Source organism: Aythya marila (genome assembly GCF_965140915.1).
Source record: "Aythya marila genome assembly, chromosome: 2".
NCBI classification, from domain to species: Eukaryota; Metazoa; Chordata; class Aves; order Anseriformes; family Anatidae; genus Aythya; species Aythya marila.
This window is the reverse complement of record NC_139043.1, coordinates 29,601,749-29,615,867: the sequence shown is the minus strand read 5'-3', so window position 1 is coordinate 29,615,867 and position 14,119 is coordinate 29,601,749. Positions and strand designations below refer to the sequence as shown.

General features: G+C 35.1%; 1 protein-coding gene across 2 annotated transcripts in view; it reads right to left on the bottom strand.

The window, feature by feature from the left end:
- Positions 1-14,119, bottom strand: part of LOC309875546 (uncharacterized protein) — a 273,711-nt gene that overhangs the window by 123,750 nt on the left and 135,842 nt on the right. For both annotated transcript variants that reach the window (XR_014317052.1, XM_082755097.1), the window contains one exon: positions 127-247. Coding sequence is in view for 1 of the 2 variants with exons in the window: in XM_082755097.1 (XP_082611223.1) it covers positions 127-247 (121 nt within the window). In the remaining variant the exon portion in view is untranslated. The remainder of the gene's footprint in view (positions 1-126; positions 248-14,119) is intronic.

Here is a 14,119-nt window from a genome sequence, read left to right as displayed (position 1 = left end):
TATCTGTGTTGCCTTCCTCCTCTAATCTCTCTTCAGTCATATACAGTGTAATGATCATTTCAATCTCATTTCTACCTCCCTAATAACAGCAGTGTATTCGAGCAATAAGAACATCATATCTCTTACCATCTTTAACTCCAGTGGCTGTTGGAAATTCCTTTTCTGGTGGAGACTTGGCAGGAATTAAGCAAATTTGATCCCACTCATGAATGAAATGTTTCAATGTTTCTTCCTGTAGTGGCCAGTTCTGGGAATCAAAATGAAGGTGGTTTTAGTTACAGCAGAGGGAACCATATTTTATTTTATTTTTTATCCCATTTTATTTCTGCTTTTTTTTTTTATGAATCTTTCCTTTTTCATATGGCTAACATGTGGGTTCAGTGTTCCAAACAGTAACCAAGATATTCTCAAAACTGGGAAATTTTTTAACCTTCTGCCACAATACAATGTTCTGCCATTGGATTGCCTTTGACTTTCAAGGCAAAGAGCCCATTGTTAGATGATCTATGCTTTGCAAATTCAGCTACTTTTAACAATGACAAGTTAGATGATGAATAACAGGAAAGATATGAGAATTTCCTCCTATGAAATGAATGAATACAAGACCACCTCCTCTAGAAATCTATCTGTATAAAAGCAACACACTTACTTTACCTTCTTTAGTCTACATTCTAATATTCTCAGGCTACTGTGGCAGTACTGGGAACATTTCCACTAGTCAAAAAGCTGTAACATCTTAATATCTCTCTAATGAATGTTGACACCAAATGAGTTGTATTCCAGCAGAATACAGGCTGTTTTTAACAAAACAAGTTCTTTCAGAGAGAGGTGAAATCTGGACCCAGGTTCCTCATACATTTGTTTGATTGCATTTTGTTTTGTTAATGCTTCTCTGATAACCAGTTATAAATCTATCCTTACATGCATTTTACTAGTAAGAGGCAGCCTTATTGAATTATTAGTGAACCCTTTTGCTAAGTTGCCTCAGGAAGGATTATTTTTAAATATCTCTTCAAATCAAAATACTTCTATTACATGTCATCTCTCTGACTGACTGTTGTGTACGTGTTTTTTTGCTCTGTCATACTCACAGTTTAGGAAAGGAGATATTGATCAGTACCAAAGAGACCAACGTGACAGGTCTTACTCTTTAGTGTCCTTTTCAAATCTCAGACTACAAATTGCCAGCCAGGCCAGCCACTGAATAGCATGCATTCATTCAAGGACTTCTAATTGCTTTTCCAAGTATCATTTGAAGTAGTCAGGCATAATAATTTCATTGGATGTTAAAGCATGGTCCCTTTTGATTTAAAATAGAACTAAGATGTGAGGGAGGAAGAAGGGTCAAATTATTTTCATATATATATATATATATATATATTAAGTTTTTTTTTAAATTTCAGCCAGCAAGGAAGCCTGAACCCAAAGAAGATTTCTAATCACAGTTTTATTGAACTCATGGAACTAAAGTTATTGCTTAAGTGTTTCCTCTCATTAACACAAAGATTTAATTGACTTTGGTTCAGATTTGTAATCTGCTGTAGGATTCTCCTGTTAGGTTTATTTCAGTCTTCCTACACCTGAGTGTTTCTCATAAACTTTTTGCATCTATAGTTAGTAGTGAGGAAAAACAGCTCTTAGGTCTAAAGGGTAAAAAGTATATATAGTGGTCATTAAGCCAATTTTTTTCAGACCTATGTAATATTACATATATCCATATTCTACATAAAATTGGCTTATCTCTTGATAATGCTGAACGTCCATGACTCCTACTTATATTAGAAAGAGTGTCACAAAAATCATGTTACTTTTATTAAGATGCCATATGCCACTGGGCTTACTCAGGGCACCTACACAACAGAGGTACAGGATTTGTTACACTTTAACCACCAGATGTTAAAACAATGCTGCAGTTGTTTGAGGTTGGTAGAGTAATTAAAGGACTCTGGTGACAGAAGATCAAAGAAAACTACAGCTGTAATCCCTCCTGCAGAATGTCACCCACAGGCCAGGTGCACGGAAGGCCAGCTCAATCTCTAACCCAGTTGATTACCGTATATCAAAATCAAACCGTAAAAAATAAGAGTTATGTCTGCCTCCACTCTTTACCTACATGATTCTTTCTAAATAACAACCTTGCTCAATGCTTAAAACAGGCTATCTTCTCAACCTCAGTTTAATTTACTTTTGTTTTATTTAAGAAATACTAATTCCATTTCCAAAGATGTGAAGCTTAAATTGTACTGTGCCCTAAAGGCATCATATAAAGAAATTGAGATAGCATCTCTGCCTTTTGTGTAACATTCCTGTTACAGAAAGACACCATATACCTATAGTTGGTGAAAAACTTTCAGGGCATTTTAAGCCTGTAGATTACAAAATTTAAACTATGTTCTTTCATATTACATGTTTTCTGATTGCTTTGTTTTGTTTTCTTTTGAAATTAGGGTACAATGGAATCTGGGCTAAATAGTTTGGGCTAAATAGTTCAGAACTTCCTAAATTCACTTTAAATGTTTTTGTTAAAGAACAGAGATTGATAATTAATTACTATTAGAAAAGTCCACTCCATGAAGAAATATATAGTTACAGGAACACTAACTAAAGAATAACAACAAGAAAAAACACCTTTCCCATCCAGTACAATTTATGAACTTAAAATAAAATCCTTCTGACTTCATAATATCAATTAAGAAACCTGTAATTGATTATAATGTATATATATATTAAAATATATATTCAATATAATAGTTCTCTGCTGCCCAACACCTTTCATTAGTTCCTTTTTGGATAAAGGCTGATTTATATGTCCCTTGAAAGGAACTGTCACAATCACACTTATCAGCTTCCTAAATAAAATTGTTTCCCACTCTAATTGGAAAAAAAATGAACCATTTTGTGACAGTTATACACAAAGACTGTTGCCTTTCTTCCCATTAATTCACCTAGAAATATTAATAATTTTCTTTTTAATCTATCTCTAGTTCCTATTTAATGGAGTGATATAAGCTAATGAAAACAGGAACTCTTACCTTTTCACCCTCTACTTATTATTATTAATCATAATACTTCATTCTTACATATAAACCAGCCAATAAGAATATACACTCAAATAACACTTATTCCATTAAAATAACACATGCATAAAAACAGAACCTTCAGAAAACATCTTTTAAATTTTCTTCAAAACAGCAGGCTGTTGGCTGTTGTTATTTTTATGAATGGGGTAGAATTTCATGGTCATTTTCCACTTCATTTCAATCCAAACACAGCTTATAAATACATGGGAATGCTAAGCCTTTGGATGGATTTACACATTTTCATAATGTTACACAGGAATACCCTACTAAGAATTTTTATAGCCATCCAGGCTGTAAAAGTCATCTTCTGCCAAAATATATACATATATAGGGAGAGATTCTTAATAAACCGCCCTTATTTTTTTTTTTTTTCAAAAATTCCAAGGCAGAGAATACAGAGTGATCAACTTCTTATAAGGATTTTGTCTTTAATTCTGTAGAAGAAGCAGCCTGCTGTTTTAATGAATAACCACTAAATGGCTGCTGCGCTAGTGGATATTGATTTCAGCAGGGGCTACTCGTCTCCTAGGTTGACATTTAATATCTGTTAAAGGGATTCTCCTGCTGAGTGACTTAAGCACAAGCATTACATTAGGACTACAGCCAAGCTTGTTGGGATTAGTAATTCTCCTTGAAAATATCTTTCAGTCAGCACTATGAAAAGCCAAAAGCAAGGCAAAATTTTGATTTGGTAAAACTGGAATGAATGGCTGTAGATTATGGAAGTGTGAGAAAACCTCAACATTTAACTCCTTTCTATAGTTTTCTTCATGGCACATGAGGAAACAGACCTCCTGATGAAAAGCATCCTGCCCCCAACAGCACTGCAAACACACTCTGCACTCCCATGTCACTTGCTATGACTGTGTCAATATACCTACATAAACTCTCCCATTCAAATTAAGGATGAGAGCTGCCTTGTTGTATAAGAAAGCAAAGAACCCACAAACAGTACAACATGTGCAACAGTACAACATGTTTCCTCTGTTTAAATCAAGAGAGAAACTTCAATTTACACCAGTTTGTTTCTGCTTTTATTATATTTGAAGTGTGAATCCAATCTCAACCTGAATTTCTTTAGAGTTTAGAAGTTTTGCTTTAGCTTTACTCTCAGCTTTTCCCTCATTACTTACTAGCAATCTGTATATGTTCACATCTATATCTAAAATCTCTAAAATCTAAAATAAAAATAAAAATAAAAAATAAAATCTAAGCTATAAGAGCCTATCTAATTTTAGTGAAATTTTATCAATTTAATAATTTAATTTCTGCTCTTTGATCTTTGATGAATCACCCAACATCTGGAAGGAAGCTTTTCAGCTGAGGCATTCAGGCACCCAGAACTGGATTCCTTCACCCTCAGTGTCTAATTTCCAGCATTTTTTACCATCAGCCACAAAACAGAGATTATCACAGTAAATTTTCCCATTTTCACCTTAGAACAGAGAGAGTAAAAGAGAAAAAATAGTTATGATCTGATCCGTGAACACTTCAATCCATCACTGAACATAAATCTTTGGAACAGTTTTGACATAAATGATAAATCCAGAAACTTTGAGGTAGCACAATCCTAAGGATTGTGGGATACAATAAAATAAATGGAAAATAGATTTACCTGAAAGATAAGAAACCATTTTTTTCCATAGTTTGGTGGAAGAGCAAGTATATAGATCTCCCAGATTTGAGGTAAATGATGAACCACAACTGTTGGGTATTACGAGTGAAAGACATCACAAACCAACTTCCTCTTTTCATCTGTTTTGTGAGCCATGAATCCTACCTTTGATGAGTGTTGTAATAGCATTTGCTTGTCTTGAAATTTTTGTTTGTTTGCGCTACATTTTGTTCCCTAATTATGTCTCTTTTCCCCAGAGGAGTGACTGGGTTAGGTGGAGTGCTCTGGAAAGGGGCTGGTCTGCTCAAGGCAATATATAGGCTGCAAGTTAGGCTGGGCAAAAGAGTCACAGCAAAGACTTGGGAACTGGGCGCAGATAGATGGACCCTCAGAAGAGTCAGAATCCAGATGTCACTGTGCATAGTTTGCTGCCACTCAGAAAGTTCTTGAGTCGACTGGTCACAGGGATCTTCCTGAAAGGTCCTGCTGTTAATAAAACATTTAGTTCTGTTCTTCCTTTGAACTACCTTATGATTTCAACTTTAAAAGGCTTTATTGTCTGTTTTCTTTGAATTAAGATTGGCTATTTATTTAGTTATTTTTACTGAAGATATCTTCTGTTCTTTAAAAGTCTCCTAAGAGTATTCTATAATGCAAAGATCCAGGCAGATCTACTTTAAAGTTGTGGTCACCTTGGGGGTCTGATTAGAATTAGATTAAGCAACTGTCTACTTACTTTACCCAGATCTGACTTAATACCTGCTATTATCTGTATTTTCCTATGTATTTTATGAATGTAAGCTTGACAACTAATTTACAGCTGAGGCTTCAAACTAAATGGCAGGCAGTCTAAAAGTTAACTCGCTATTCTGTCTATTCAGCACAGGGTCTCAGAAGCAAAACACTGAACATTGAAATTAAACTTTTTTTTTTTTTTTTTCCTATCCCTCTCTTTCCACTCTGCATAAGCATGAACATAACACAGTTTTATTCCTAAAGCTGTTTTATTCATTACTGTGCACTTGTGCAAAATTCGTATTTCGATTATGCTCATGTTACCACAAGCCTAGTATTTTGACTCACTTTGCACTGACATGAATAATGACAAAACAGTAGGCAATGACAAATCAGTTCTATAGATAGGTTTCTTAGGAAACTGAAATTGTCTGAACTTTTCCAGTATCAAATGATGATTGTTCTAACGGGATCTCTTATGTGAATTCTCCCATATCACTGAAGTCCTTTTCAGAAATCTGGATGAAATCCTCTGAACTATATATTGTAATAATCTCCTACAGTTATTTTACAGATCAACAGGCAAAGGGGAAGAGAAATAAAGAAATAAACAGAAATACATATGTAAGAAGATTTGTTTTCTATAAACTTCTAAGATGTGAACTTCTGGGATTATTGTAATAAAATACTGGCAAAATATCTACTTTTTCTTCAGAACAAATAAAACTTCTATATAAAAGCCCAGAGAAATACTGCAAGTGAAAGGGTAAATTCCATTTCTGGGACACACTGTTTCTGACTTTATTTCATTACAACAGTGAATAAATCCTTAAAGAGTTTGATATAAATATATTTTATTGCATTAAAGCAATAAACCTGAGGAGAATTCTTTTTAAAATAACTTACTAAAAAATACCACATCCTAGGTTGAACTGAACTGATGATGGCCATGACATCTTTTAGAATAACTCCATTGAAGCAAACGTACAGAGTGAGGATTTTTTTCCCACTATTCCATTATTTTAGAACCAGAAAGCATCAATACAACCCTCATGTCTGAAGATGAGCATGTATACTCATTGCAGCACTGAGTTCAGTTTGAAGTCAGTTATATCTACTAGAAAAACAATGAACTTTAGGGTAAAGTTGGCGATAATGTAAAATCCACCTCACAGTTAAGTCATCCTAATGATTCCTTACTTAAAAAATGAGCTTTTTTTTTTTTTTTTCTCTAACTAGCTTTAAACCAAATCTTGCTGCTCTGCTGTGTTTATTTGTGGCTAGATTAAAATGTCATGAACTAATTCCAGAAAGATGACCATGGTAACTCTCCTCAAATCATCATTTAAAGATGTTTTGCAAAATTCATCGTCATCTTTTTCCCAAATATCTCAAGGCAGAAGGCAGGTAATGAATATCTCAAGGCAGAAGGCAGGTCATCAACGAATGACCTTGGATCAGCTTTACTCTTCATTCAAACCCCCCTCTGGTTTGGAGAAAAGGGGGTTCCTATGCAGGAATGTAAGACAAAACTAGTAAACTTCAATGTACAAGGCCAGATTCTTATGCACAAACTACTTCTATTATGTTAAACTGGTTAAACAAACACGCAAAAACAAACAAACAAACAAACAAAAAAAAAAAAACAACAAAGTAGACAGATTGAGTTATTCATTGTGCTGTGAACTGACCACAAATCTTGCACAGTATACTCATTTTCATGTGTTCCCTTTGGACTTTTCTTTCTTCTCTCTTCCTTCTTGTTCTTTTTGTTCTTTTATAGGATTGTGATTTATTTTTATTTTTTAACAGATAAGGAAAAGGATTTTTTTCATTCATATTACAAGTAGGAGGTAGATGGGAGAAAAATATATATATGTGTGTATATATATATATATATATATATAATTTCTTAGGCACTTCACCAGATCATTACATAGCAAATGAAATGTTTATCTGAATCCTCTGTGAATAAGGCATCTGCAACAAATAATTAAACTGTATTTTCTATTGAGTCTAAAGTAACAGTAATTGTATGTATTGCCTTAGTTTTACTGAATATTCCAGATTATTTTTTTCTGTTTCAAATGACAATTTCAAAGATAGTTGAAATAAATAGTATTTAATTAACAAATCTTCTCAGCATATGAAGGAGAAAGAAACTTATTTTGAAAACACATGACAACAGAGCACTTGGATATTTGCCAAAACCAGTGTTCAATATTACTTTACACATTTTTCCACAGTGTAATTCTCTGCTGAAATACACTGCTCTTACAAGGTTTCTTATCTGTTCTTATGTGTCAGTTCTTTCTGGCACTAGTATTTTAATCCAAAAGGCATTAAATCCAATGGTAAGTTTGTATATTTGCTTCACTAAGTCCTGGATCAGACCTTATTTGTACAGAAAGCAGAAGAAAAGGCTTCTGAATTTCTTACAGCACTTGCAGTACAAAAGCATCTCTAGGTGTAGTACAAAGATACCCCAAGGGGCCAGATATGATTTGCAGTTTCTAATTATTTGTTCTAAGAGAGCTCTACATCTCTCTTTATATATATATATATATATATATATATATATATATATATATATATGTATATATATATTCATGTAATCTCTTGAGAGCAGTTCCCAACATGAGCAACACTCCCCAATTTTCATAACATTTCAGAAATGTGCTGGGCTATTGCCCCTTCCACCTCTGCATCCTCAGGGCACTGCTTGTCTCAAATTGTACTGCTGAGAGTGAATTTGGCCCTGAGCACTATGTTAACAATATATTAGCTAAGATCCACATGTTATAACTCAAACACGGTGAATCTCTGTTTTACAATCCCACTGTGCCCATGGGCTTCTAGCTAAGCACTTTGCCATCTGAAGTGCTCCTTCCATTAGCTATGGAGGATGGATTATTTTTTCCTTTTCTTCTTTTTATTTTATTTTTTTTTGGTGGTATGTAGCAGCTTTGTTGTTTTTTGTTTGTTTGTTTCATCTTCTGGCATCCCTCAGCAGTGGAAAGACACAGATTTGTTTTTATGTAGTAAGGTTTCTCAACGAATAGTTTGCTGTATGAGGGTCACATGAGGATCACAAATTGCTCCTTAGTGAAGCTTTCTTTGTTCAGCTGCCATGTAGATATAATATTTCTAGTATCTCTTTTTATGTTTGTCCTCAGAGTTTGTGTGCTGTAACTTTCTTTTATATTTGATCTTGCTGGGTTAGGAAGCTGGAATCCAGGAAGAATAAACACAGGTGCTAATGATGGGTTGCCTGCACATTCCTGGTATTTTTTTAACAGAGGTTCTGAGCATGTTTTGCAAACATTAATTAATTACCCATTCTGGAAGGCACACAAACATTACAGTCTAAATTATATAGCTGAGGAAACTGAGGTTCACCTAATACCAAGCCCTAGAATTTGCAGAGGCAGGGTACCCACCAGTCCTAGTTAACTGGAATTACAAACCTTCAATATCTTGAAAACACCTTCCCCGAAGGCTATCCACAAACAACACAGCAGATCTGGAAACAACCCAAGAGTCCTGATTCCCTGCCCCTACACTCATCAGATCATTGCCTTTCCCACAATTAAAAGAAAATTAAACTGACAGAGACAAACAGCATGAACAGTATCAGACATCTTCAGTAACTGGCCATGGCCAAATCAATTATTGTTAGCAGGTGTTTTAACATGGGCTAGCTGATGCTTATTATCATAGACTGTAATGCTTTTTTATTATGAAGAAGAAACAGAATCACAGAATCACAGAATTTCTAGGTTGGAAGAAACCTCAAGATCATCGAGCCCAACCTCTGACCTAACGCTAACAGTCCCCACTAAACCATATCCCTAAGCTCTACATCTAAACATCAAGAGACTGCCATTAACTCTAAAAGGAAGTAGAAAGTAAAAAAATTCTGTCTAGTCCAAAGCAAGAAGGGAGGGAAGGAAGGAGGGAAGGAGGGAAGAGAGGGAGGGAGGGTTTTTTTCTAACCTCTCTCTACCAATAATATTCTATGTTGGTGGTAAAATACTTTGCTTGAAATTTTGCATATAACAATATTTCAGGATAGGGTAATACTAGTTCTGGGCACAACTAATAGATAAAAGCACATATAACTCTCTGATACATGCTGAAGGGACCTCTCCATATAATCTTACAACACAGCAAGACATATATTCTTAGAATAAAGCCTGTTTTGTTGTTATTGTTTGTTGGAAGAATTTTTATGTATGCTGCCATGGATATTGGGGCTCACAGCATCCTTTTCTGATCTCTTTCACTGTGTGGTGATTTCATCCACATTTTCAAGCAAAGCACACTGAACATACCAAATAATCCCAGGGGGAAAAAAAGGAAAGGAATTTTGTCTTTGTGCGTACTTTTTACATCTGATGGTGAAGGCTTTTTGATGTTTAACCATTTGATTCTCATCTGATGAAGTGGTTCCATGTTTTGAATAAAAATTGCCTTCATTTTTCATCTAGCAGCAGTACACAAGAAAATAAAATATTCATCACAGAGGTATTGGGATATGTAATGTCTGCATACCCAGGTTTTATTCCTTGTTACTTTGCTAGAGATATAAAAAGGTGGTAAATATGATTTGAATATAGATGCTCATATGATTTTAAGGATATAAGTTGTTTGAAATCTGAAGCCATTACAGTATGTAAGGTTTCGTAACAAACATGGTTTAAACACTTTTTCTCACTTTCAATGTACTTCTACTATACTCACATAAAATTGTCTCTTTAGAGAGAGATGGGGTTTTTATTAGGCACTTTTTTCCTTCCACATTATCTCTTCTAACCTGTCACTGTTTACTACTTTTGCAACAAATCAAACACATTATCAGACAGATATGCAGACAGATTCTGCAGCACCTTTTCCCTCCCTCAAACAGAAAAATGTGATTTTAACAAGGGATGAGCTGCAGTAACCTTCCTCACTCCTATTTGTGTGGGGAGTCAGGGAAGGATTGGGGGGGTTGTACAGAATGGAGGTTTTTATTAAAAGCCAAATTGTATTCATCCATTCAGCTTTCCAACCTGATATTTGTAACTAAATGCAGTTAGAATGTAGAAGTTATCTCTCTGCATGTGTGAATTTAAATGAATTCTTGTGCCATGGAGAATATTAGTTCAATTTTTTTTCTTTAATTTAAAACCCAGAAATCCCTTGAGCTGTTATTTTGGTCTCTATGATATGAACTCTTCAGGCTAGATAGCATGATATCTATGTCTTGCACAGCACTGAGCACACAGTCAGTTTTAAGCAAATAGTAAATAACAATAGCACCAAATGTTACGCACAATGAAATACCATTTCCTGGCTTTAAAGTGGAACTGGCAACATTTCAAAGGTCTGGAGGTTCTGTCTAGATAAATGAGTTGAGTCAAAATAAAACTCCAGAGACCTACTTTTGAGCAAATCCATCTCCCCAGTATGTTTCAAGCCCAATTGTGAAATCCAGACTTCAGGATTTAATAGCTGGATATGAATTATTTCCAAGTTTTCAGTACCTCAGTTCAGCCAATTATGATGAGAATATTTGAGCTGATTTCAGTGTTACAGGAATATTTTCTATCACATTTTTAATGTGAAAAAGTTTTGAATCTTGGGAATATGTACTTTGTTGTTAGTTTCTTTTATTAAGAGAGTCCATGGAAGAATTGTAAAAAATAAATAAATACATAGATAACAGGAAAAACAGATTTTCTTTATAATTCCTTAGTCACTGACTCAGAGACAAAACCTATGGCTGCTATCTGGAAACTAACCAGAAAACAAATAAGCAAAAAAGACTGTATGTGATATGCTTGACCTCCTTTGTTCTTGTCTAAGTATGTGCATGCAATTTTTGATTCTTAAAATGTATTCAAATTCCACACTTTTGCTTTCTCTGGTTGTGGAGCAGTCTTGAAATATCCTAAACATCTACTATTATCTCAACAGACTGGCATTGGTATGAAAGAACAGATATTTCCTTCCAAATTTTGCACCAAAACTCAAGTATAACTCTGAACTTTAGATCCACTTACTTTTTTCAGAAACTTTTTAATCATAGCTATCATAACCAACTTATATGGCTGAAGCTCACAAAGGCTCACTTACCATGGCCAGCAAGCACTGTAAGACCTTCTCTTTTTTATGATTAACCATTTTCTGGCTGACATAACCTTGGTTTATTAAATTCCCTACTCTCTTCTGACAGGCACTAACTTAACCTCTAACCAAGCATCCCCCCCAATGTCTCCAGTGAACCATTCACATCATCTTCATCATTATCTTCTACAGGAATCCAATATAGTACATACTCCCTCAAAAATATCCTAAGTTCTGCACCATTTGTCAGTGACGGACTTTTTGGAATCTCATTTGTTAAAAGGCATTAACCAAAGAGCTAGCCTTTCCCCTAATGAATTAATTATTATGATTAATCTTATTTCTTACTTGGATTATTTTATTGATGAAAAGTTATAACATTTTCTGATTCAATCTGTTGTCCATGCAGAATGTTCTGGATGAGATCATTTTAATTTCAGAAACATAGCAGCAAAATGCAGTTAACTTAAGTGGACCGATATCTTAATGAAAAACTACAGAGAGAAAGGGAAATCTAGAAAAAAAATAAATAGAGGTTGTTACTGTCCCAATTCATTGTCTAAGTCATTTTAAATAGTCAGCATGAACTGTAACTAAAATAAAAATGCAAAATTACTCTTCACTTAACAGTGAGTTTAGAAAGCTGCACAAAACCTACATGCTGTCCAGAATGAATTTTTATGAGAATTAATATATTTAATTCACCAAAGCTCCTTTGAAAAACACAGCCTGAGCTATGTTATTTTACCCATGAACAAGTGAAAGGAATGTACAAAGGTTAATTATGAAGTGATTTTACATCTGAAGTAAATGATATTTATTCTTACCTATATTGGATAGGTACTAGGAATATATGACACTGATATTTTCTCCTGCATTGGGGATCAAAGCAAAACTAAAATCCAGTTCTAATCATGCTCTCAGCCATCAGAACTCCTTTCCACAGGACTCATGCACTTCCCACATTTCTACTTCTGTGACAAAATACCAAAGCTCCAAATACCATGAAAAAAGGAGCAAAAGGTCCTCAACATTGTATAGGTTGCATAACAGAAACAGAGTTGACTCAAGCAGTTTCAGGACCACAAGAGAGTTCTGACACCTGCAGTGGGAAAACCCCTGAGCCCAAAGCATTTTGTAATCAGTGAGAAAGACACCCTCAGATATCCTGAAGGCAACCACCCTGGGTACTCCAATAGTTTTACTGAGCACAAAGCATGAACAAGTTATATATATATATTAAAAAAAAAAAAAAAAAAAGCACTCTCCCCACCCCATCCCCCCCCCCCCCCCCCAAAAAAAAAAAAAAAAGTCTAATTCTTTGCTGTCTCATTGTGTTAAATTAAGTCAGGCATGAACAAGTTCATAAATCTGTGGGAAATTCTCACAAGTGATGGGGGGTGAGGGGATGGGACAAAGAATTGTACCTGTTCTAGGAGAAAGAAGAAGAAGAAAAAAATCTGCATGTGCTTGAGGCTACACTATTGTTCTGAGTGGTAGGACTGTGCTGTATTTTACTAACCCAGGTGATACAAATTAGGAGTAACTGAAAATCTCAGCTCCTTCATGCGTTTAGTGGATCGCGATGACTCCTGGGAGCCCCACCTTTCTTAATAAAGCATCTCTAGTGATACAAGGCAGATGAGACTGAAAGAACAGTAACCTGCACAAAGGAAAAATTCTCTTTCTTTCTTTTTCCTCCTTTGCATACCTATGCAGAACCAAAAGGCATAAAACAACATTTGGATAAATTATTTTACTATGCAGGATACAAGAATAGGAAAGGGCTGAGTAAACACTTGCAAAGAATAAAATTCCAAAGCCTGGAGTCATTAAGAGGCCCAGCCTCCCCATTTCATGTGTCTGTATATCATTTCCTTTTTCTACAGGAGCTAGAGTCAGTACCATGACTGTCAGCGTAGGAAATTGGAACAGGTGCATTACTGGACAATTGTTAGCAGCAATTGTCTGAGCTTTGTCACACAGGCAACACACTTCATGGAAGAAGGCTCCCAGTGCTTTTAGGAGTTTCCTAGTTGGCTAATATCGCAACATTGGGTTCATAAAGATCTGCTTTTTTTTTTTTTTTTTTTTTTTAAGAAAGAAGGTTTTGAGAGTGCGGGATAAAGGTGTGTTTATTTTGTTCCTGATTTCTACCATACAAAGGACTTTGTGTTACTTGCGTAGTCACACAATAGCCTGGAAGGTAATAGAAAACCCCTGAATAGAAGGAAAGAGAACGGCATTAGAACAGGAAGACAATCAACGATTCAAGTGAAATACAAAGGAAGTACTGTGAAGGCCTGGTCAGTGACCTTGACAAAGTTTTACATCATCTATATTTGATTCAGCTTCATGATTTATCTGTCCTCTGAAACAAAATGGCTTCAGTAATGTTACTTTGAAAAAGGAAGTGTGTAAGAAAGAGAAAGGGGAGGCGAGGAGGGTAAGGGCTGTCCAAACTAATGGGTAAAAATTGCCTTTTCTTTTCTTTCTTTCATTAGCATGGAACATGCCAGCTACAAAGATACTGAATGTATTATTTTGAAGACAGAAACGTGATCACATAACACTTGCC